Source organism: Corythoichthys intestinalis, chromosome 11, assembly GCF_030265065.1.
Source record: "Corythoichthys intestinalis isolate RoL2023-P3 chromosome 11, ASM3026506v1, whole genome shotgun sequence".
Classification (NCBI taxonomy): Eukaryota; Metazoa; Chordata; class Actinopteri; order Syngnathiformes; family Syngnathidae; genus Corythoichthys; species Corythoichthys intestinalis.
This window is the reverse complement of record NC_080405.1, coordinates 23,269,708-23,292,512: the sequence shown is the minus strand read 5'-3', so window position 1 is coordinate 23,292,512 and position 22,805 is coordinate 23,269,708. Positions and strand designations below refer to the sequence as shown.

General features: G+C 43.0%; 1 protein-coding gene across 6 annotated transcripts in view; it reads right to left on the bottom strand.

Moving 5' to 3' along the window:
- The window catches only part of LOC130924409 (dedicator of cytokinesis protein 2-like), a 315,198-nt gene that overhangs the window by 164,595 nt on the left and 127,798 nt on the right, over positions 1-22,805 (bottom strand). For all 6 annotated transcript variants that reach the window (XM_057850956.1, XM_057850960.1, XM_057850959.1 and 3 more), the window contains 4 exons: positions 7,677-7,774; positions 7,518-7,607; positions 7,314-7,414; positions 2,790-2,924 (listed from right to left, as the gene is read on the bottom strand). In XM_057850956.1, the coding sequence (XP_057706939.1) occupies positions 2,790-2,924; positions 7,314-7,414; positions 7,518-7,607; positions 7,677-7,774 (424 nt within the window). The remainder of the gene's footprint in view (positions 1-2,789; positions 2,925-7,313; positions 7,415-7,517; positions 7,608-7,676; positions 7,775-22,805) is intronic.

The following is a 22,805-nucleotide window of genomic DNA, read 5'->3' as shown; positions in this document are numbered from 1 at the left end:
TGTCTGTGTATTTGGTGCATTTAAAGGGAACCTTGGACTTAAAGCTCCAATAAGCCACAATTGTTGTCTTTTAAAATCTGTTGTTAGAAACACATCAAATACTGCCATTGATTTAAAAAAATCTATAATATTTAGTACATGTTTTGACCTACGGAGGGCTCCATGTTTTAAGCATGCAATGGACGCTCAGGGTGATGACGTAGATTGTCACTCTCACGCAACGAATACTACCATGTTACTGCAATTCCTTCTACGCAGCGAGACATCCAACACATGCGCTTATAGGTTAAAAGGGGCCAGTACTTACTATTTGTGTTTTTATTGAGTCTTTTATTCATTGCCTCAAAATACTTTTTGCATGTGCTTCCCTCTCATATTTTTAAGCATTGCGTTTTCTTGTGGTAGGTTTAAAGAAGATTGTTGATCTGTTGACCACATTAGTCACGTTGCATATTTAAAATACCCTTATATTACTACGTTTAAGTATTTTCTTAAGGCATCTTTAGTATGTTCTGTCTGTAAGCATCTAAACAAAACAAGTTGAAAGCGCACGGTAGTACTTTGGGACTCAATTTCACCTCTTGTAGGCCGTTTCGCCAATGCAGCACATTTTGGCAGAACACTTTTTTTTTTCCCCCTGCTCTCTTCTCATCCCGCCTTTCCTGTTCATTTTGCTTTTGCTGCTCATTTTGTGAAATATCGACAGTGCTGTCATGCTCTGTTCCTCTCTGGTTTAAATTGAAAGGGTTGAACATATGACATGTTTACATCACTAGTCAAACTCTGGAAGCCCGGCAGCGTAACCATGTGACGTCACCGCCCTGCTACGTCAACAACAATGGCGACCTACTAGATCAGGGGTTCCCAAGTCCAGTCCTCGAGGGCCCCTATCCAGCTTGTTTTCCATGTCTCCCTCCTTGAACACACCTGAATCAAATGATCAACTCATCAGTCAGCTCTGCAGGAGCCTGATAATGATCCTGATTATTTGAGTCAGGTGTGTTGGAGGGAGAAATGGAAAACAAGCTGGATAGGGGCTTTCGAGGACTGGACTTGAGCACCCCTGTACTAGATAAACTAATTTTACAAATTGTATAAAAACAAAAACATCAAGAAATGTTTCAAATCAAATTATTTTAACTCATAATAACGTTTATCTTTGAAGAACTACAAGTCTTTCTATCCATGGATCGCTTTAATGCACAGCACTGCTATACATTAGTAATGCTGCTGTTGATGTGTACAGCACATGTTGTTTGTAGTGTGTCTGTGACCTGCTGCGAAACAAATCGCCCTACAAGAGACATCTACAAAGTGAATTGAACTGAAACTTCCTACTTCTATAGAATGAACCACCACTATTTGGAGGTGATACAGATGGGCCCTACTGCAATTATAGAGAAGATTTGTAGTTGCTCACAGATGCAACAAGATGGCAGCAAAAGATTTTTTATTTACTATTATTAGTAATTATTATTATTAGACAATGCTATGGCCTGAATGGGTGGAGCTTTTAGGCCTAAAGATGTACCAAGATAGCACAAAAGCAGTATTTTTATCTTTTCCAAAAGAACCTAAAGTATGAGTGACTATCACAGACTATTGCTCATTAGAGAAGTTTCTTAACACAAAATAAATTTACAAATTAAGGGAAAAACCTGTGCTAACCACTTGATCTGGTTGAGTACTGCCCTCTTTGTCCCTAAAAAAAAAAAAAATACCTCTGTGTGTGTTTGAATCACAGTGACCACAGGCTATTGCTTCCCCCAGACACAAACGTACATTGAAAGTCACTACCCTGCCATGACCTCAACAGTTCTGAACTCAACCAGTTGTTGGTGACAGGTGGATAGGCATCAAGTATGACGAAGAGGGGACAATAAACACATTGGCTGGAGTAACTGAACAAAGAGTAAGCAGGAGAAGAAGTATGCGAGGGAAGCGACAACAAAACTATGAGTTATGACCATATCAGTTCAAGATGACTGAACTATCCTGTAAAGAGGAGAACTTGTTTGCGAGAAGGCGAGATGGGAAGATGGAGGACATGAAGGAGAAGCATTGCGTGGGCTCAGACAAAGGAAAATGAAACAAACAGAACAAGAGCAGGCAAAGCAATGAAATCTGCAGGTCATGGAGGACAGAGCGGGTAGAAAAGAAAGAAGATGAAAAGTTTGAACACAGAGGAGGCTGCACCTTATCGACTTGTGGTGTTCATTCAGCGACAGATAGGAGCGCATAGTGTCATTAATCGGATCATCGAGGCCCAGGGAGGGCAAGTTTTTTGGGCTCAGGAGCAACGTGCAAAGATATCTACAACAGTGTATTCGTGGACAATTAAATATCGCTTCACAAGTCACAACAACGTCATTTGAATAATCAAATTGGAATTGAATCTCAAGTGAGGTCACATAAAAGCAAGGACAGATCTATAAACATGTTGTTTATCCATACATTATGCCCATCCAGATGGAGACACCAGGGCACATTTGACTATCTAGATTTAATCATTCAGAGTTTTAGGTAGCGTACTTAATGATTTTATGACCCAGGATCACATTCATTTTAGCGCATTGCAGCCCTGCACTTTAATTCTGATCCTTGTCATTGCCCTCAATGCACATTAGCGCCACTGACAGTATCAGCAACACCCTTGACTCACTTGTCAAAGTTGATTAGTGTGATTCAGACTTACTGGCATGTGAGTGGCCTGCACTAATGATTTACAGCACATTATGGTGATCGGCACATAAATAGTCACTGACACACACACCCATAGAAAAACTCACTGGGAGTAGAGCATGCGTGAGCGAACGATGAACTTGAAGATGTACTCCAGAGCTTTGAGGGTTCGGAGAATCGCCTCACAGTGCTCTCCTCGACTTGAGACGTCCAGGTACCTCTTAAGCACTGACATCAACTTCCTATAAGAGACAGGGGAAAAGCACAAAAGATGCTCAACGAAGTTATGCTACTCTTCCACAACTCCATTTTAACTTTTATAGAGCAGAAAACAAGTGTAAAAGTGAAAAAGGGGAGGACTAGTCAAGAGGAAAATAGGTTTCACACCTGAGCTGATTCCCTTTCACATAGTCCACAGGACTTCTGATGGGTGGTAAAAAAAACACACAAAAAAAAAAACAAGCACACTCCATAAAACATAGGTGAGTTCATTATACCTGTAGTATATTCAAGATCCCTCATTACAATGAAGTGCTAATTAAAGCCACAATAAGAAACAAACTATCAACATCATGTCTACTTTAAATTATGTCCTAATAAGGGGGCACACTAACAGCTGTCCATTTACATGTCCATCAATTGTATGTCAAACCAAACTCATTAATAATTACATGGGCCTACAGTGATCTAAACCTTTTGGCTTTGTGGTAGCAAGGAGGAGAGCCACTTAATGGTTTAAAACTATACTCAATCCTCTTAAACAATGAAAGCTTCCCTAAAATGTCTGTAATCTTGCTTCACAGCAATCAGTCCGGACTTAAAAATATGACCAGCTTTATGGTTAAGTCTTCTCCAGTTCTGTCTCTGGTGCATGACTAAAAGGCATACTACACAGGATTTAATGCCCTTTTCCCTTCTATGATACCAAGACGTGGGTTTAGAATGTTGTGAGAGGGAGTTTTTTTTACATAACATCCTAGAGGCTTGCTGTCGCTAAGCTGCATTGACACTCTGAAAGAAGGAGAATATCAACATACTGGCAGGGGAGGGATGACAGGACAGAACAACATGAAAAACAGACAATTCATCGAAAGAATCGTATAATCCGTCCTGGTCCAAGTTTAAATAATAGATCTCAAATTGTCTTACAGTAAGTTGCAAAAATGCAACAAACTGGTTTAAGCGCAATTATTTAAATTAAAGGAATGGATAAAGATTACAATAACTTTGAAAATCAGTTTCACCTGTGTTAACATGAAGTACAAAGCGTCCTTAGACATCCCTGTTGGCCATACCTAAATTAAATTGGCATTTAAATGGCACTCATGGTGAAAAAAAAATAATTTCAAAGGACGACCTACCTTGAGAGGTTTAATTGATGAAGAATCAGGTTCAATAAGGAGGTGTCCTTGCTTCAGATAGCAAGTAGAGCATATGAGAATTTTTTTAATGCTCTACTTAACATTTATCTTATGGACCGTCTCCTACATGCTATTTATCAATTCGCCAGTTACTCAGAGTCAATTAGAAAAATTAACAGTACACGTATAAAATACTACATGTCACAGTCAAATTTTTCACTGCATTAGTTGTTCTCCTTAGAGTCTAAGGTGAGCTGCATCCTCTCCCAGGTGGTAGCCAGACAATTGCAAGGCATATTCCCACGCACAGTGACACCAATATATTAGTTTTCCAATTGATCTAGTATGCCCATCCATCCATCATCTACCGCTTAATCTGGGGTCGGATCTCAGGGGCAGCAGCTTCAGCAGGGAAGCCAAGAATTCCCTCTCCCCAGCCACTTCAACCAACTCCTGCAGCGGGATCCCAAGGCGTTCTCAGGCCAGCCGAGAGACATAGTCTCTCCAGCGTGTCCTGGGCGTCCCCAGGGCCTCCCACTAGTGGGACATGCCCAAAACACCTCTCCAGGAAGGCGGCCTGGAGGCATCCGAACCAGATACCCAAGCCACCTCAGCTGGCTCCTCTCAACGCAGAGGAGTAGCGGCTCGACCCCGAGTCCCTCCCGGTTGACTGAGCTTCTCACCCTATCTCTAGGGGAGAGCCCTGACACCCTGCGGAGGAAACTAATATCGGCCGCTTGTATCCACGATCTTGTTCTTTTGGTCACAACCTACAGCTCGTGAGCATAGGTGAGGGTAGGAACTTATATCGACTGGTGCATTGAGAGCTTCCCCTTTTGGTTCAGCTCTTTCTTCACCATAACGGACTGGTGCAGAGCCGCATCACTGCAGACGCTGCACCAATCCACCTGTTGATCTCCCGCTCCCCCCTGCCCTCACTCGTGCACAAGACCCCAAGATACTTGCACTCCTTCACTTGGGGCAGGATCTCATCATCGACCCAGACAGGCCACACCACTCTTTTCAGACTGAGGACCGTGGTCTCGGATTTGGAGGTGCTGATCTTCATTCCAACTGCTTCACACTCGGCAGCAATCCGCTCCAGTGAGAGTTGGGGATCACGGCTTGATGAAGCCAACAGCACCACATCATCTGCAAAAAGCAGAGACGCAATGCTGATGGCACCAAACCGGACCCACTCAACGCTTCAGCGGCGCCTAAAAATTCTGTCCATAAAAGTTACGAAAAGAATCGTTGACAAAGGGCGACCTTGGCGGAGTCCAACCCTCACTGGGAACGAATTCGACTTACTGCCGACAGAGCAGACCAAACTGGCACCAGTCGTACAGGGACCGAACAGTCCTTACCAAGGGGCTCTGTACCCCTGTACTCCCGAAACACCCCCCACAGGACTCATCGAGGGACACGGTCGAATGCCTTCTCCAAATCCAGAAACCGCATGTAGACCAGTTGGGTGAACTCCCATGCACCCTCGAGGATCCTGCTGAGAGTGTAGAGCTGGTCTACTGTTCCACGGCCAGGGCGAAAACCACACTGCTCCTCCTGAATTCGAGATTCGACTTTCCGATGGACCCTCCTCTCCAGCATCCGTGAATAGACTTTACCGGGGAGCCTGAGGAGTGTGATACCTCTATAGTTGGAACACACCCTTCGGTCGGTCCCCCTTCTTAAAAAGGGGGACCACCACCCCGGTCTCCCAATCCAGAGGCACTGTCCCCGATGTCCACGCGATGTTGTAGAGGTGTGTCAGTGAGAACAACCCTACAACATCCAGAGCCTTTAGAAACCCGAGTTGAGGTCAGCAGTACGCCATCTCCACTACACAAAGTGTTAATGGTACACTGCTTTCCTCTCCTGAGACACCGGATGGTGGACCAGAATTTCCTTGAAGCCATCTAGAAGTCGTTTTCCATGGCCTCACCAAACTCCTCCCATGTCCAACTTTTTGCCTCAGTGACCGCCAAAGCCACATTCTGCTTAGTTGTTACCTGTCAGCTGCCTCCGGGGCTCCACAGGCCAAAATGGCCCGGTAGGCCTCTTTCTTCAGCTTGATGTCATCCTTTCCTGTTCGTGTCCAACAGTGGGTTAAGGAATTGCTGCCACGACATGCACCAACCCTTTACGGCCACAGCTCAGATCGGCTGCCTCAACAATTGAGGTGCAGAATATAGCCCACTCAGACTATGTCCCCCACCTTCCCTGGGACAAGGGAGAAGTTCTGTCGGAGGAGGATGTTGAAGCGCTTTCTGACAGGGGATTCTGCCAGACATTCCTAGCAGACCCTCACAATACATTTGGGTCTGCCAGGTCTGGCTAGCATCTTCCGCCATCATCTGAGTCAAAACCCAGGTGGCGATCAGTGTACAGATCCCCTCTCTTCACCCGAGTGTCCAAAATGCAGCCGGAAATTTGATGACAGGATTGCGGCCTCGGGTGTCCTGGTGCCAGGCGCAGATATGGACACCCCTATGTTTGAACATGGTGTTCGTTATGGACAATCTGTGACGAGTCCAATAACAGAACACCACTCAGGTTCTGATCGGGGGGGTCGTTATTTCCAATCACGTCCCAGCATGTCTCACTGTCATTACCCATGTGAGCGTTTAAGTTCCCCAGGAGAAGCAGGGAGTCCCCAGAGGGAGCACTCTCCAGCACACCCTTCAAGGACTCCAAAAAAGGTGGGTACTCTGAGCTGCTGTTTGTTGCATAAGCACAGATAACAGTTCCGTCCCCCCAACCCGAAGGCAGAGGGAGGCTACCCTCTCGTCTACCGGGGTAAACAAAACTTGCAGGCGCCAAGCCGTTGGGCAATAGGTATGCCCACACCTGCTCTGTGCCTCTGTGGGCAATTCCAGAGTGGAAAAAGAGTCCAACACCTCTCGAGAGGGTTGGTACCCAGCCCAAACTGTAGGAGGAGGGGAGTCCGACTATATCCACTGGGAACTCGGGATCCTTCCCCACCAGAGAGGTGACAGTCCGCCATGGTCCCCGCCTTTGGCTGCCGCCCAACTTACTATTCACCCTACCCCTTTAGCCCCTCCCACAGGTGGTGAACCCATGGGAAGGATCTAGTATGCATGTTTTTGAAATAGTGGAGAAAGCCAGAGTACACTGAGAAAACTCATGCAAGAAGAGGAAGAACATGCAAACTACAAACAGGAAGGCCACAACAGAGAATGGAAACCAGGTTTTTGGTGAATCAAGATATAAACCCAAGTAATGTATGAATAAATATGATTCTAAACCTACTTGTAGGCTAAAGTGGCGCTGAAATGTTGCTTGATGTAGGCCTCCAACACGGTGTTAAAATGCTGAAATTTTCTGTCTGCGATGAGACTTATTATATAGATCTTGTAAGACACAAACAAAAAATAAAACAGTCGATGAATAATCCATGTGATGTTTTTTTGTTTTTGGGGTTTTTTTTGGAGGGAGGGTCTTTTGCACACCCACCAGGGCATCAAACACGAGAATGTCGTAATCGTCAGTCTGAGAGTGTTCCATCATGATGTTGAACAAAGCATCCAATGTGTCCTGCAGGAACTACAAAGAGAAAAAGCTAAAAAAAATGGGTCGCATACACGCAAGAGGGTGTTAAGACATGAGACTGACCTTGACCACTTCCTCTCCATCGATTAGCTTCAGTTTTTCAAGGTTTTCTCGCAGGAGTTCAGGTAGCGTCCTCCATTTGAGAAGCCCCAGTAGGCCCACTGCAGAGGAAAGGCACATAAAGACCATTTCATCTTTCAACCCAAAGCTTTGTCTAATTTCAGATGGAATATCGATTAAACCTTTTTAAATGTAAATGGCTTGAATGTTTGCTGGGAACTTTTTTGATGATTGGAAAAGTGTACCAAGTTTTTGTTTTATTTGAATCAACTGATGGGTAACACAGGTACATGAACTTCGCTTATGTAACAAGTAAATACAATGTAGCTAATAAAATTATAATGTGCCAGTTCTTTACACCAAGGGTCCCCATCTGCCGGGCCGCGGACCGTTACCGGTCCGTGGCATATTTGCTACCGGGCCGCACAGAAATGATAATTTAATAACGACTGCATTCTGGCCGAATTAACCCTGTGCCCCTGCTTAACACACCATCCCTGTCTACTCTAGATATAATACTATACTCAGGGGTGCACATATTTTTTTTTACCCAGGTTCTCAGAAGAGGACCTGGAGATGTGACTTGGTCCAAAAGTCCTTTTTTTTCGGTAGCTCCGGCGACGTCTCTGTCGTCTATCTGTCTTTTGACGGGGGTGGGGGAACACGGAAATAATTACCGGTACTAAGTAAAGATGCACCGATACCGATACTAGTATCGGCAGGGGGCGCCGATCCGGCCCGAAATGGTGGTATCGGTATCGGCGAGTACCAACAAAGACGGCGCCGATACCATTTACCAGTCCATTATTATAACATTTGACCACAGCCTTTTTCTCCTCCTGGCGCTCACTACACTCTGTCTCTGTGTTGTGTGATGACGCGTGAACACCAAGCAGCTATCGCTATTGGCCTGCTCCAGACCAATGAGAGCGGGCCAATAGCCACTCCTGACCAATCAAAAGGGGGCTTTTTCATATGGACGAAAAACAAACCAGGAAATATGGCAGCGCCGCGGCGGTCGGGAAATATTTCCAAATAGAAATCCCGTCGATTAAAATCAATGGCTGCATGCAAGATTTGCGGCCTGAAAGTTTGGAGATGTGGAGTTAAATCGGCCAGTTTCAATACCTCGAACTTGATAAAACATTTGAAGACGAAACGTGAACGAACACAACGAGTTTGAGCCTGCAAGAGCAGGACTGCTATCCAGAGGAAGAAGGCCGCTGGACCGGAGCAACAATTTCTGGTCAATTCACTTCGTCTACTTTACTTTTATTGTCTTTTACTGAAAGAAATGCCGCAGTAATTTGGGAAGTGTTTCCAAAGTATTGTTGCCACCTTTCAGAAATAGAAATAAGGGACTCCCACCTCCCGAAAAAAAGGAGAGACGGGATGCTGTGGTCAATTATTATTACTTATAATTGTTAGCGTCCGCTAATGCGGAAACAAGGTTGAACCTCGAAGCAGACAACAAGCGGGGGATACATAAAAGGGTTTAATGATTTCAAACAAAAAATAACACGCGATCGCGGGACAGTAGAAATAACAAAAGGAGTCCGTGACAGCAGGTCGACGGACAAACTAAGACGATAGGCAGCGGTTACAAACGACAGCAGCACACTAACAGAAAAACCCAATGCAGGGGCATAACAAGCAAATGTAGCGAGATTATTGTGCCAGATGTCAAATAGCGATCAGCAAGGCAAATATCTCGGCAGCCTTCTCTGAGATCACCCGTGCGTAAATGCTGCGTTGATGAGCCCCCACGCCCAGCAACAAAACACAATCTAACCAGCAGCAGAATGTGACAATAATTTCATGAAAGTTGCACTGTTTGGACTTTGAGAGGTTTAAAAAAGTTTATTCAGTTCATTCAGAGTTTATTATTATGAATGTATTTTTACTTTCTTACTGTTGGGCTAGTATTATACATGTTTTATTAATTTCACAAATTTAGCACTATTTTGGCCTTTGAGAGCGGAAGGTTTATTCAACTAATGTCTACTAGGGTTTAGTGTACTTTTTCCTATTTTGCAAAGGTAAGCAACAGCCTGACAAAGCCTTGATAGCAATGATTTCACATCCAATTATGTAGCTCTTTGGGAAAAATAAATAAATAAATAAGAAAAAAATAAATATATATATATATATATATATATATATATATATAATCGGGGTGGTATCGGTATGGTATCGGTCGATACTGCACAGCCAGGTATCGGTATCGGTATCGGGGCCAAAAAATGGTATTGGTGCAACACTAGTACTAAGTGGGGCCTGCCTCTTTGACATTTTGAGAAGTGATGTTCTCGTGTCCACCGCAAATACAGTGGTCAGCCATCGGTAGGCAAAAGCGTATGGAAGCCGTTGAGGGCCAGCGCGTTTGTCTACGTCCGGTACGAATGCGCGCATGCGGACCACCTATGTGCACCCCTGACTATACTACTACTATACTACAATAGATTAGAATGTCGTCATGGAAATCCATTGATTGGATTGGTAGCAGTACATCTTGTATATATAATATATCTAAGTGCGCTTGTCCTCGATAATAACGTATTACTAGGCCGTGGGCGCAGCACATTTGTTCCCGGAAATAATTATCCCCCACATGAGCAAGGATGACTGGAAAACAGACGTCTCTGGAGATATTTTTACGGCGAAAAGGGCACCTGACGAGCCTACAACCTCGAAGACCCACGAACTGCAAAAGAGTGGATTCGTGACCCGTTTGTGAGTAAACCGAGTGATTCGAGCATGTCTGTGCAACAGGAGGATCAACTTGTAGCGATCGCAAATGACAGCGACCTTATTAAACGTACATTTGAGACAAAGACTCTACCGAGGTTCTGGATTAAAGTAATTCTGGAATATCCTGACATCGCTACGAGAGCATTGAAAACCTTGCTACAATTTCCAACATCGTGTCTTTGTGAAGCGGGCTTCTTAATTAATGCTTAATGACAAGGCAAAGTCGTTAATGGTGAGAGCAGTGTGCAGTTGTTGTGTGCAGCTAACATGGCAGGATGTATCTGTGGAGAACTTTTCTACAAGTCCTTCAGTGATCAAACGTAAGTTAATACAGTGCTGCTCGAAAGTTTGTGAACCCCACAGCGATGGTCAGATTTTTTGTAAAAAAAACTAAAATAACCTTATTAAATGTTAAGTTATACCCAAATCCACAATACTGACATTCCAAATAATGGACTGAAACAAAAGAAATAGTTATATTGTCATTCTTTATTTAACAAAAGTGGTTGATTTAAGAAAAACTCAGATATCATGTGTGCAAAAGTATGTGAACCCCTTCAGTTAATAGGATATTGCGCCTCCTTTTGCAGAGATTACCTCAACCAAACGGTTTCTGTAGTGACTAATCAGCCTCTCACATCTACTTTGGGGGATTTTTGCCCATTCTTCCTTGCAGAACGCAGTCAGTTGAGAGAGGTTTGATGGGCGTCTGGCATGAACTGCTCGCTTCAGGTCCCGCTACAGCATTTCAATGGGATTTAGGTCAGGACTTTGACTGGGCCAGTCCAGAACACGAATCTTCTTCTTTTTCAGCCATTCCTTGGTTGTATTGCTGGAATGCTTTGGATCATTATCATGTTGCATGATCCACCTTCTGCCAAGCTTTAACTTCAAAACAGATGGCGTCAGGTTATGTTCTAGGATTTGACAATATTCCTCAGAATTCATGATTCCCTGGACTATGTGGAGTTGTCCAGGTCCTGAGGATGAAAAGCAAGCCCAGATCTTGACATTCCCACCTCCATGCTTCACTTTTGGGAGAAGGTTCTTTTGGTGGTATGCAGTGTTGACTTTTCGCCAGACATGGCGGTTTTGGTTGTGACCAAACAGTTCAATTTTGCACCTACATCAGTTGATGAAAACTCTTTTTAATTTAGTCTCGACAACACAACTGTTAAAAAAACAAAAAAAAAACCTACTGAATTGATTGATTAGGAAATCAGGTTGAAATAATAGAAAATTCCAAAATGTTGAGGGGGTTCACAAACTTTTGAGCAGCACTGTATTCCTTTCTTTTAAGAAAGTTTGTCGTGTTTACTTTGGAATCGCTACATTTGCGCATTTTGCGGCTATTTTTAACGTTACGCGCATGTGCAGAACCGCATCGTTGAAATTTTTGATAGGTTGCAAAATTTGTCACACACACCGGTCCGTGAAAAAAAAGACCCAAATAACACCGGTCTGTGGTGCAAAAAAGGTTGGAGACCCCTGCTTTACACCATTGATTAAGGATTAATTAGTCTATTTATACATTTTGAAATTATTTGTGGTTTATATTTTGATAAGCAATTCTATTCATGTTACAGGCCTCAGTTGAAATTGACCGAGAATTTTCTGTGTATGCACTGTAAAAATAAAATAGCGTAATTTTCAGATTATAAAATGCTACTCTCCCCCACCCTCACTTCGAACCCTGCAGCTTCTATTCCAGTGTTCATAGCGTAAATATCCCGTAATTCAATGTGGAAGCCAGCGATTTACAGTCCAGGGTGTCTCACATAACAATAATTATGGTTTTCTTGTCAAATTGGGCAGGTGCACTTTATAGTTAAAAAAAAATTACAGTAAATCAGGTTTTAACAGAATCATCATATAGTGCTACAAACCTTTGACAAGAGAAGTTTCTGTGCGACTGCAAGGGGTCGTCCACAAAAAATGATTGGCTTTTAGTGACTGGAAATACATCAAATATCGAACTGCACATCTGGTCGGTGACCTTAAATAACCCTCACGAAATGTTAAGGGAGTGTGTTCGTGTGTGAGAGAGCATATAAAAATGCCTGCGGTGTTGGTGATTGAAACAAAGGTTAATGTTCATTATGGTGATGGACTTGCTTCCCTGGTAACAGCTGCTGCTTGGCACCTGTGTCGAATCTTTACTTTACTGAGTGACGTGCATGAGTGTGTATTACGTTTGGGAATGTGTGGTGAACTTCGTATATAGATGGCTGTTTGCCAGCACTGGTAGGACAAAATGACATTCTTTTTCCCTCTAACTTTGTTGTGATTAAAATACACACTCATACAAACATGCCACTAAATAACCTAATGGCCTGTTGAGTCATTCTAATTTGTAACCAGCCTGACAAAATCACCCTTACAGAACAAGACCTTCCCCTTGGCTCATATGATTATAATAGATTTTTGAATACTACTAACAAGCCTAGTGTTTTGGTCAGTTGTATTTGAAGTGCCCCATGAGTGCACATGCACATTGAAAAAAACAATTTTAGGGCATGTTCCAAGTATTTCTGTCGGCACCAAATGAGCACAGTATTATATTAATGAGTTCAGTTTTTTTTTTATTGCCTTAGTCAAACTGTCTGAAGTGTTAGTCATATAAAGCATCGTCATAGACTTCATAATGTATTAACGGGACTCGGGCCGCGGGGCCGAAAAATAGGGGGCCTGCATTGTTGGCGAGACCGTCAAAGCTGACTGAGTCGAATTACAGACAAAGAGCTTTTTTTCGTTGAAAACTCTTGTGAATAAATGCTTAAATCCCCGAATACTTTTTAGATATGGACGTAAAACAGTCTCGATTCTATGTTAAAAGTACAACAACAAAAAAATGCAGTTAGCACTTATTTCTCGTAAATAAGTTGAAGTGCAATGCTAGTCTGTTAGTGAATGTAGCTAGCGGCCGCCTTATGTAAACAGAGGTTTTCCAGTGAAAATTCTTGTGAATAAATGCTTAAATCCCCAAATTCTTTATAGGTATGGAAGTAAAACAGTCTCAATTGTTGGTTAAAGGCAAGAAAACCGTGCAGTTAGCATTTATTTTACGTAAATATGTTGAAGTGCAATGCTAGTCTGTTAGTGAATGTAGCTAGCAGCCGCCTTATGTAAACAGAAGTTTTCCGGTGAATATTCTTGTGAATAACTACTTAAATCCCCAAATTCTTTATAGATACGGACGTAAAACAGTCTCGATTCTTGGTTAAAAGTAAAAAAAAACAAACAAAAAAAACATGCAGTTAGCATTTATTTTACGTAAATATGTTGAAGTGCAATGCTAGTCTGTTAGTGAATGTAGCTAGCAGCCGCCTTATGTAAACAGAGCGGTGAAAATTCTTGTGAATAATTGCTTGAAACGTTAGATCGCTGCTTGCGTGTGTTTGTGAATAGCTCCTCTTGATGTGGGCGCCCTGTGGGCGAGGTGCAGTGCATGACCGATCTGACCCGTCAGTACAATTATGAAGTCTGTGGCCTCGTTTAGACTGGCAGCCAAAATCCGATTGAAACTGGATGGCTCTTTTTTATTCTGAACAGTCACAAACCACAAAAATCTGATTTTTGTGAGTCAGATTTAAACCAAATACAGGCGGTATTTTCTTATCAGATATGGACAAGATGCTTCTCAGTCTGAACAGCTCAGATGGGTTTCGACTGTCTGTGACATCACTCTTCACTGGTTGATGCCTTTGTTGACGCAGCAACCTGTCAGATGAGCAATAATGTGGCCCGGTCTGAAACAAGCCCATTCGGACACTTGCTCAAAAAATAGTGTTCACAGAACTAAACATTTGATTTTAGGTGGAATTTGACTGGAATCAGATGGATCAGATTTACTTGCAGGTTCACCACTATGGCTGGATAAATTATTCAAAAGGCAACGCAAGCAAACATTTTTCATATAATAGAATACCTTCTGCAAACCAAATAATGGAGGTACTCAGTGTTCTGTCACTTAAGTAGAGACTACTTTGCTATCAGTCAATTTCCACTATAAACTATTTACAACCTACAGTTGATTTAGCTTTCTCACCCACACGTTCAGCACGTTTTACGTTGACCCCCCCCCTTAAACGTTACAGACAGGGGTGCACATAAGTGGTCCGCATGCGCGCATGCGTACTGGACGTAGACAAACGCGCTGGCCCTCAACGGCTTCCATACGCTTTTGCGTACCAATGGCTGACCACTGTATTTGCGGCGGACACGAGAAAATAACTTCTCAAAATGTCGAAGAGGCAGGCCACACTGAGTAATTACTTCCGTATTCCCCCACCCCCGTCTAAAGACAGACAGACGACAGAGACGTCACCGGAGCTACCGAAAAAAAGGACTTTTGCTAAAAAGTGGCTACAGGAGGTATCATGGCTAGAAGCAAATGATGCTCGCACGGAAATGCGGTACAAAATGTGCCGTGAGAATCCCAATGTCGCCGTTAAGAGCAGCGCATTTTATGTAGGGTCAAAGAATTTCAGCCATCCAAACTTTGAAAAGCACGAAAAAAACAGAGCATGTGGGAATTAAGCAAACTATCGATGTCAAACAGGACCCCACTCGCCCTATGGACAAGTGGCGGAATAGGGCGGAATAAAGGTAATGAACAGCGACATGCACTGACAAACGTGTTTTTGCTCGCATTTTACAAAGCTAAACATGCACGTTCAATGAGGTCTTATGAGGAGGACATCCCACTTTTAAAAAGGCTTGGAGTTAATGTGGGAGCCGCATAATGCCCTTTATTTTGAAATGGTGCTTTTTATTTCTTTACATTTCACTTCAAAGTAATGGCAATTTTGTTGTGCCAGTTGATGTTAATCAAGCATTAATTACCTTGGTCTTTCCAAGGGAAAGAACAAGGTAATGTTATTGTACAACTTTATTATTACCTTGGTCTTTCTGAAAGAAAGAACAAGGTTATGTTATTCTACAACTTTATTATTACCTTGGTCTTTCCTATGGAAAGAACAAGGTATTGTTATTCTGCAACTTTATTCGCCTTATTATTACCTTGGTCTTTCCTATGGAAAGAACAAGGTATTGTTATTCTGCAACTTTATTCGCCTTATTATTACCTTGGTCTTTCTGAAAGAAAGAACAAGGTTATGTTATTCTACAACTTTATTATTATTATTATTACCTTGGTCTTTCCTATGGAAAGAACAAGGTATTGTTATTCTGCAACTTTATTCGCCTTATTATTACCTTGGTCTTTCCTATGGAAAGAACAAGGTATTGTTATTCTGCAACTTTATTCGCCTTATTATTATTATTTATTATATCTTCATCTTATTCTCCGCATTTTTTCGGCGCGCCGCGCAGCCCGAACCATACCACCGATCGGCACCGTTGAAGTATCGGCACGACCGGATTTTTCGCGCGACGCAGGGACTTTTTCAAAATCCCCCGAAAAATTTTCCGTTCGCCCGTAAACGGCAATTTTCCGAAAAAAAAAAAAAGTTAAAAAATGTATCTAGTCCTACAATTTTTGACCAAATCACATAATTTGGGTATCAAAAATTCCGGGACGATGAGGGGCATAAAAGTTGTATACAGAATTTGGCAAAAATTTACGGTTCCCCGGAAATTTGCCAAAAACTTTCCTATTCATTTTGAATGAAAAAAAAACGCACGCTGCACAGCCCGAACCGTTTGACCGATCGGCACCGTTCAAATATCGGCACGACCGGAATTTTCGCGCAACGATGCGAATTTTTCAAACGGACCCGAAAAATTTTCCCTTCGCCCGTAAACGGCAATTTTCCGGAAAAAAAAAAAAGTTTCAAAATGTATCTAGTCCTACAATTTTTGACCAAATCACACAATTTGGGCATCAAAAATTCCGGGACGGTGAGGGGCATAAAAGTTGTATACAGAATTTGGAAAAAAATTACGCTTCCTCGGAAATTTGCCAAAAACTATCCCATTCATTTCGAATGGGAAAAGTCCCATTCACTTCCAATGGGATTTCCAATGGAATTTACATTGCATTGATGCCATTGACGGCCATGCATGTCGAATCTACTGATGCCAATGTACTTGGATTCAATTGACTATATGGATGTCGATGCCATTGACGGCCATGGACGTCCAAAATTTTTCCCATTCATTTTCAATGGGGAAAAAACTAAATTTCCCCAAATCAACAGAAAATGACCAGATATCAATAGGACGTGTCCCCCAAACTTCCCCAATTCCATTGACGCTTATGAAGGGTGCCGCCATTGACTTCCATGGACGTCCAAAATTTTTCCCATTCATTTTCAATGGGGAAAAAACTAAATTTCTCCAAATCAACAGAAAATGACCAGATATCAATAGGACGTATACCCCAAACGTCCCCAACTCCATTGACGCTTATGAAGGGTGCTGCCATTGACGTCCATGGACGTCCAAAATTTTTCCCATTCATTTTCAATGGGAAATTTTTTTTTTCCCCAAATCAACAGAAAATGACTAGATATCAATAGGACGTGTCCCCCAAATGTCCCCGATTGCATTGCTGCTTATGGAGGGTGATGCCATTGGCGTCCACGGACGTCCAAACTTCCCATTAATTTCCAATGGCGTTTCTTCATGTTTGTTCATTCTATTGATGCCAATGTATTTGGATTCCATTGACGCTTATGTAAGTTGATACCATTGACGTCCATGGACGTCCAAAATTTTTCCCATTCATTTTCAATGGGAATTTTTTTTTTTTCCCCAAATCAACAGAAAATGACTAGATATCAATAGGACGTGTCCCCCAAATGTCCCCGATTGCATTGCCTCTTATGGAGGGTGATGCCATTGACGTCCACGGACGTCCAAACTTCCCATTCATTTCCAATGGCATTTCTTCATGTTTGTTCATTCTATTGATGCCAATGTACTTGGTATCCATTGACGCTTATTTAAGTTGATACCATTGACGTCCATGGACGTCCAAATTTCCCATTCATTTCTAATGGCATTTAATTATGTTTTTTCATTTTATTGATGCCAATGTACTTGGATTCCATTGACGCCTATGTAAGTTGATACCATTGACGTCCATGGACGTCCAAAATTTTTCCCATTCATTTTCAATGGGAATTTATGGGACGTCGGCGTCATCCGCACGTTGGACTTCGTCGACTGGACGTCGGCGTCATCCGCATGTTGGACGTCGGCGACGTTTGCTAGTTGGACGTCATCACCGTCCGCTCATTGGACGTCGGCGCCGTCCGCTCGTTGGAAGTCGGCGCCGTCTTTATGTTGGATGTCGGCAGCGTCAGCACTTTGGACGTCGGCAGCGACAGCAATTAGGACGTCGGTGACGTCCGCTCGTTGGACGTCGCCAAACTTTGGACGTCGGCGTCGTCCACTCTTTTGACATCGTCACCATCCGCTCGTTGGACGTAAGACGGCGCATTCTGCACTTTTGACGTTTGCTTGTTGAACGTCGTCATTGTCCCACGTTGGACGTCGGCACCGTCCGCTCGATGGACGTCGGCAGCGTCAGCACTTTGGACGTCGGTGACGTCCGCTCGTTGGACGGCGCATTCTGCACTTTTGACGTTTGCTTGTTGAACGTCGTCACTGTTCCACGTGAGATGTCGGCACCGTCCTCTCGATGGACGTCGGCGTCATCTGCTCTTTTGACGTCTTGGACGTTGGTGACGTCCGCTCGTTGGACGTCGCCAAACTTTGGACGTCGGCGTCGTCCACTCTTTTGACATCGTCACCATCCGCTCGTTGGACGTAAGATGGCGCATTCTGCACTTTTGACGTTTGCTTGTTGAACGTCGTCATTGTCCCACGTTGGACGTCGGCAGCGTCAGCACTTTGGACGTCGGTGACGTCCGCTCGTTGGACGTCGGCGCCGTCAGCAGTTTGGAAGTCGGTGATGTCCGCTCGTTGGACGGCGCATTCTGCACTTTGGACGTCGGTGACGTCCGCTCGTTAGACGGCGCATTCTGCACTTTTGACGTTTGCTTGTTGAACGTCGTCACTGTTCCACGTGAGATGTCGGCACCGTGCGCTCGATGGACGTCGGCGTCATCTGCTCTTTTGAGGTCTTGGACGTCGGTGACGTCCGCTCGTTGGACATCGTATTCTGCACTTTTGACTTTTGCTTGTTGAACGTTGTCACTGTCCCACATGGGATGTCGGCGTCATCTGCTCTTTTGACGTCGGCCTCTCACGCTAACTTTTGACGTCGGCGCCGTTTGCTCGTTGGACGTCGTCACCATCCGTTTGTTGATCGTCGGGGACGTCGGCGTCATCTGCTCTTTTGACGTCTTGGACATCGCATTCTGCACTTTTGACGTTTGCTTGTTGAACGTTGTCACTGTCCCACGTGGGATGTCGGCATCATCTGCTCTTTTGACGTCGGTGACGTCAGCCTCTCGCGCTAACTTTTGACGTCGCCGCCGTTTGCTCGTTGGACGTCGTCACCATCCGTTCGTTGATCGTCGGCGCCGTCCTCTCGATGGACGTTGGCGTCATCCGCTCTTTTGACGTCGGCGACGTCCAATCCACTCTGAGGTATACGCATAAAGTAGGAAACTGACCGGGGATCGAACCACCATCCTCTCGTACCAAGGTCAGCGATATTAACACTGAGCTATCCATCTGCTAAATGCAGTGTTGTGTGATATGTATATAAAGTTATCATGTATGTGATACAGGCATTGACAAAAGCTAACTTGGTATTGACAGAGGTTCGATCCTACGACCTCCCGCATCAAAGTCATTTTCAATTGGAATTTTTTTTTTTTCCAAAAATCAAAAGAAAATGACTAGATATCAATAGGACGTGTCCCCCAAACTTCCCCAATTCCATTTACACTTATGGAGGGTGATGCCATTGACGTCCATGGACGTCCAAATTTCCCATTTATTTTTAATTATGTTTTTTCATTCTATTGATGCCAATGTACTTGGATTCCATTGTAAGTTGATACCATTGACGTCAATGGACGTCCAAAATTTTTCCCATTCATTTTCAATGGGAATTTTTTTTCCCCCCAAATCAACAAAAAAACGACCTGATATCAAAAGGACGTGTCCCCCAAACTAGTCCAATTCCATTGACGCTTATGAAGGGCGCCGCCATTGACGGCCATGTACGTCCAAATTTCCCATTCATTTCTAATGCCATTTAATTATGTTTTTTCATTCTATTGATGCAAATGTACTTGGATTCTATTGACGCTTATGTAAGTTGATACCATTGACGTCCATGGACGTCCAAAATTTTTCCCATTCATTTTCAATGGGAATTTTTTTTTTTTCCCCAAATCAACAGAAAATGACTAGATATCAATAGGACGTGTCCCCCAAATGTCCCCGATTGCATTGCTGCTTATGGAGGGTGATGCCATTGACGTTCATGGACGTCCAAACTTCCCATTCATTTCCAATGGCATTTCTTCATGTTTGTTCATTCTATTGATGCCAATGTACTTGGATTCCATTGACACTTATGTAAGTTGATACCATTGACGTCCATGGACGTCCAAAATTTTTCCCATTCATTTTCAATGGGAATTTTTTTTCCCCCCCAAATCAACAAAAAATGACTACATATCATTAGGACGTGTCCCCCAAATGTCCCCGATTGCATTGACGCTTATGGAGGGTGCTGCCATTGACGGACATGGACGTCCAATTCTCCCAATCTTTTCTCATGGCTTTTACTTTGTTTAGTGCCATTGACTGGCATTATGGTCCATTCTATTGATAGACCTGAGTGGGGCTAAGATCTGTATCTCCACAGAGGAAAGACCAAGGTGTGTAATTTCTCCCGAAATTGCAGTTTCTAGTTACCTTGGTCTTTCCAAGGGAAAGAACAAGGTTATGTTGTTGTACAACTTTATTGTACTTTTTATTACCTTGGTCTTTCTGAAGGAAAGAACAAGGTTATGTTGTTGTGCAACTTTATTACCTTGGTCTTTCTGAAGGAAAGAACAAGGTTATGTTGTTGTGCAACTTTATTACCTTGGTCTTTCTGAAGGAAAGAACAAGGTTATGTTGTTGTGCAACTTTATTACCTTGGTCTTTCTGAAAGAAAGAACAAGGTATTGTTATTGTGCAACTTTATTGTACTTATTATTTATTCATCTTATTCTCCGCGTTTTTTTGAGCCAACGCACAGCCCAAACCGTAGCACCGATCGGCACCGTTCAAGTATCGGCATGACCGGAATTTTCGCGTGACGATGGGAATTTTTCAAAACGCCACGAAAAATTTTCCGTTCGCCCGTAAACGGCAATTTTCCGAAAAAAAAAAAAAGTTTAAAAATGTATCTAGTCCTACAATTTTTGACCAAATCACATAATTTGGGTATCAAAAATTCCGGGACGGTGAGGGGCATAAAAGTTGTATACAGAATTTTGCAAAAATTTACGGTTCCCCGGAAATTTGCCAAAAACTTTCCTATTCATTTTGAATGGAAAAAAAACGCGCGCTTCACAGCCCGAACCGTTAGACCGATCGGCACCGTTCAAGTATCGGCACGACCGGAATTTTCGCGTGACACAGGAAACTTTACAAATGGCCCCGCAAATTTTTCCGTTCGTCCGTAAACGGCAATTTTCCGTGAAAAAAAAAAAAGTTTCAAAATGTATCTAGTCCTACAATTTTTGACCAAATCAAATAATTTGGGCATCAAAAATTCCGGGACGGTGAGGGGCATAAAAGTTGTATACAGAATTTGGAAAAAAATTACGCTTCCTCGGAAATTTGCCAAAAACTATCCCATTCATTTCGAATGGGAAAAGTCCCATTCACTTCCAATGGAATTTACATTGCATTGATGCCATTGATGGCCATGCATGTCGAATCTACTGATGCCAATGTACTTGGATTCAATTGACTATATAGATGTCGATGCCATTGACTGCCATGGACGTCCAAAATTTTTCCCATTCATTTTCAATGGGGAAAAAACAAAATTACCCCAAATCAACAGAAAATGACCAGATATCAATAGGACGTGTCCCCCAAACTTCCCCAATTCCATTGACGCTTATGAAGGGTGCCGCCATTGACTTCCATGGACGTCCAAAATTTTTCCCATTCATTTTCAATGGGGAAAAAACTAAATTTCTCCAAATCAACAGAAAATGACCAGATATCAATAGGACGTATATCCCAAACGTCCCCAATTATATTGACGCTTATGGGGGGTGCTGCCATTGACGTCCATGGACGTCCAAAATTTTACCCATTCATTTTCAATGGGAATTTTTTTTTTTTCCCCAAATCAACAGAAAATGACTAGATATCATTAGGACGTGTCCCCCAAATGTCCCCGATTGCATTGCCGCTTATGGAGGGTGATGCCATTGACGTTCATGGACGTCCAAACTTCCCATTCATTTCCTATGGCATTTCTTCATGTTTCTTAATTTTATTGATGCCAATGTACTTGGATTCCATTGACGCTTATGTAAGTTGATACCATTGACGTCCATGGACGTCCAAAATTTTTCCCATTCATTTTCAATGGGAAAATTTTTTTTTTTCCCAAATCAAGAGAAAATGACTAGATATCATTAGGACGTGTCCCCCAAACTTCCCCGATTCCATTAACAATTATGAAAGGTGCCGCCATTGACGTCCATGGACGTCCAATTCTCCCATTCATTTCTAACGGCTTTTACTTTGTTTTTTGCCAATGACTGGCATTATGATCCATTCTATTGATAGACCTGAGTGGGGCTAAGATCTGTATCTCCACAGAGGAAAGACCAAGGTGTGTAATTTCTCCCGAAATTGCAGTTTCTAGTTGTACTTATTATTTATTCATCTTATTCTCCGCGTTTTTTTGAGCCAACGCACAGCCCAAACCGTAGCACCGATCGGCACAGTTCAAGTATCGGCACGACCGGAATTTTCGCGTGACGATGGGAATTTTTCAAGCCGCCACGAAAAATTTTCCGTTCGCCCGTAAACGGCAATTTTCCGAAAAACAAAAAAAGTTTCAAAATGTATCTAGTCCTACAATTTTTGACCAAATCACATAATTTGGGCATCAAAAATTCCGGGACGGTGAGGGGCATAAAAGTTGTATACAGAATTTGGCAAAAATTTACGGTTCCCCGGAAATTTGCCAAAAACTTTCCTATTCATTTTGAATGGAAAAAAAACGCGCGCTTCACAGCCCGAACCGTTAGACCGATCGGCACCGTTCAAGTATCGGCACGACCGGAATTTTAGCGTGACACAGGAAACTTTACAAATGGCCCCGAAAATTTTTCCGTTCGTCCGTAAACGGCAATTTTCCGTGAAAAAAAAAAAACTTTCAAAATGTATCTAGTCCTACAATTTTTGACCAAATCACATAATTTGGCCATCAAAAATTCCGGGACGGTGAGGGGCATAAAAGTTGTATACAGA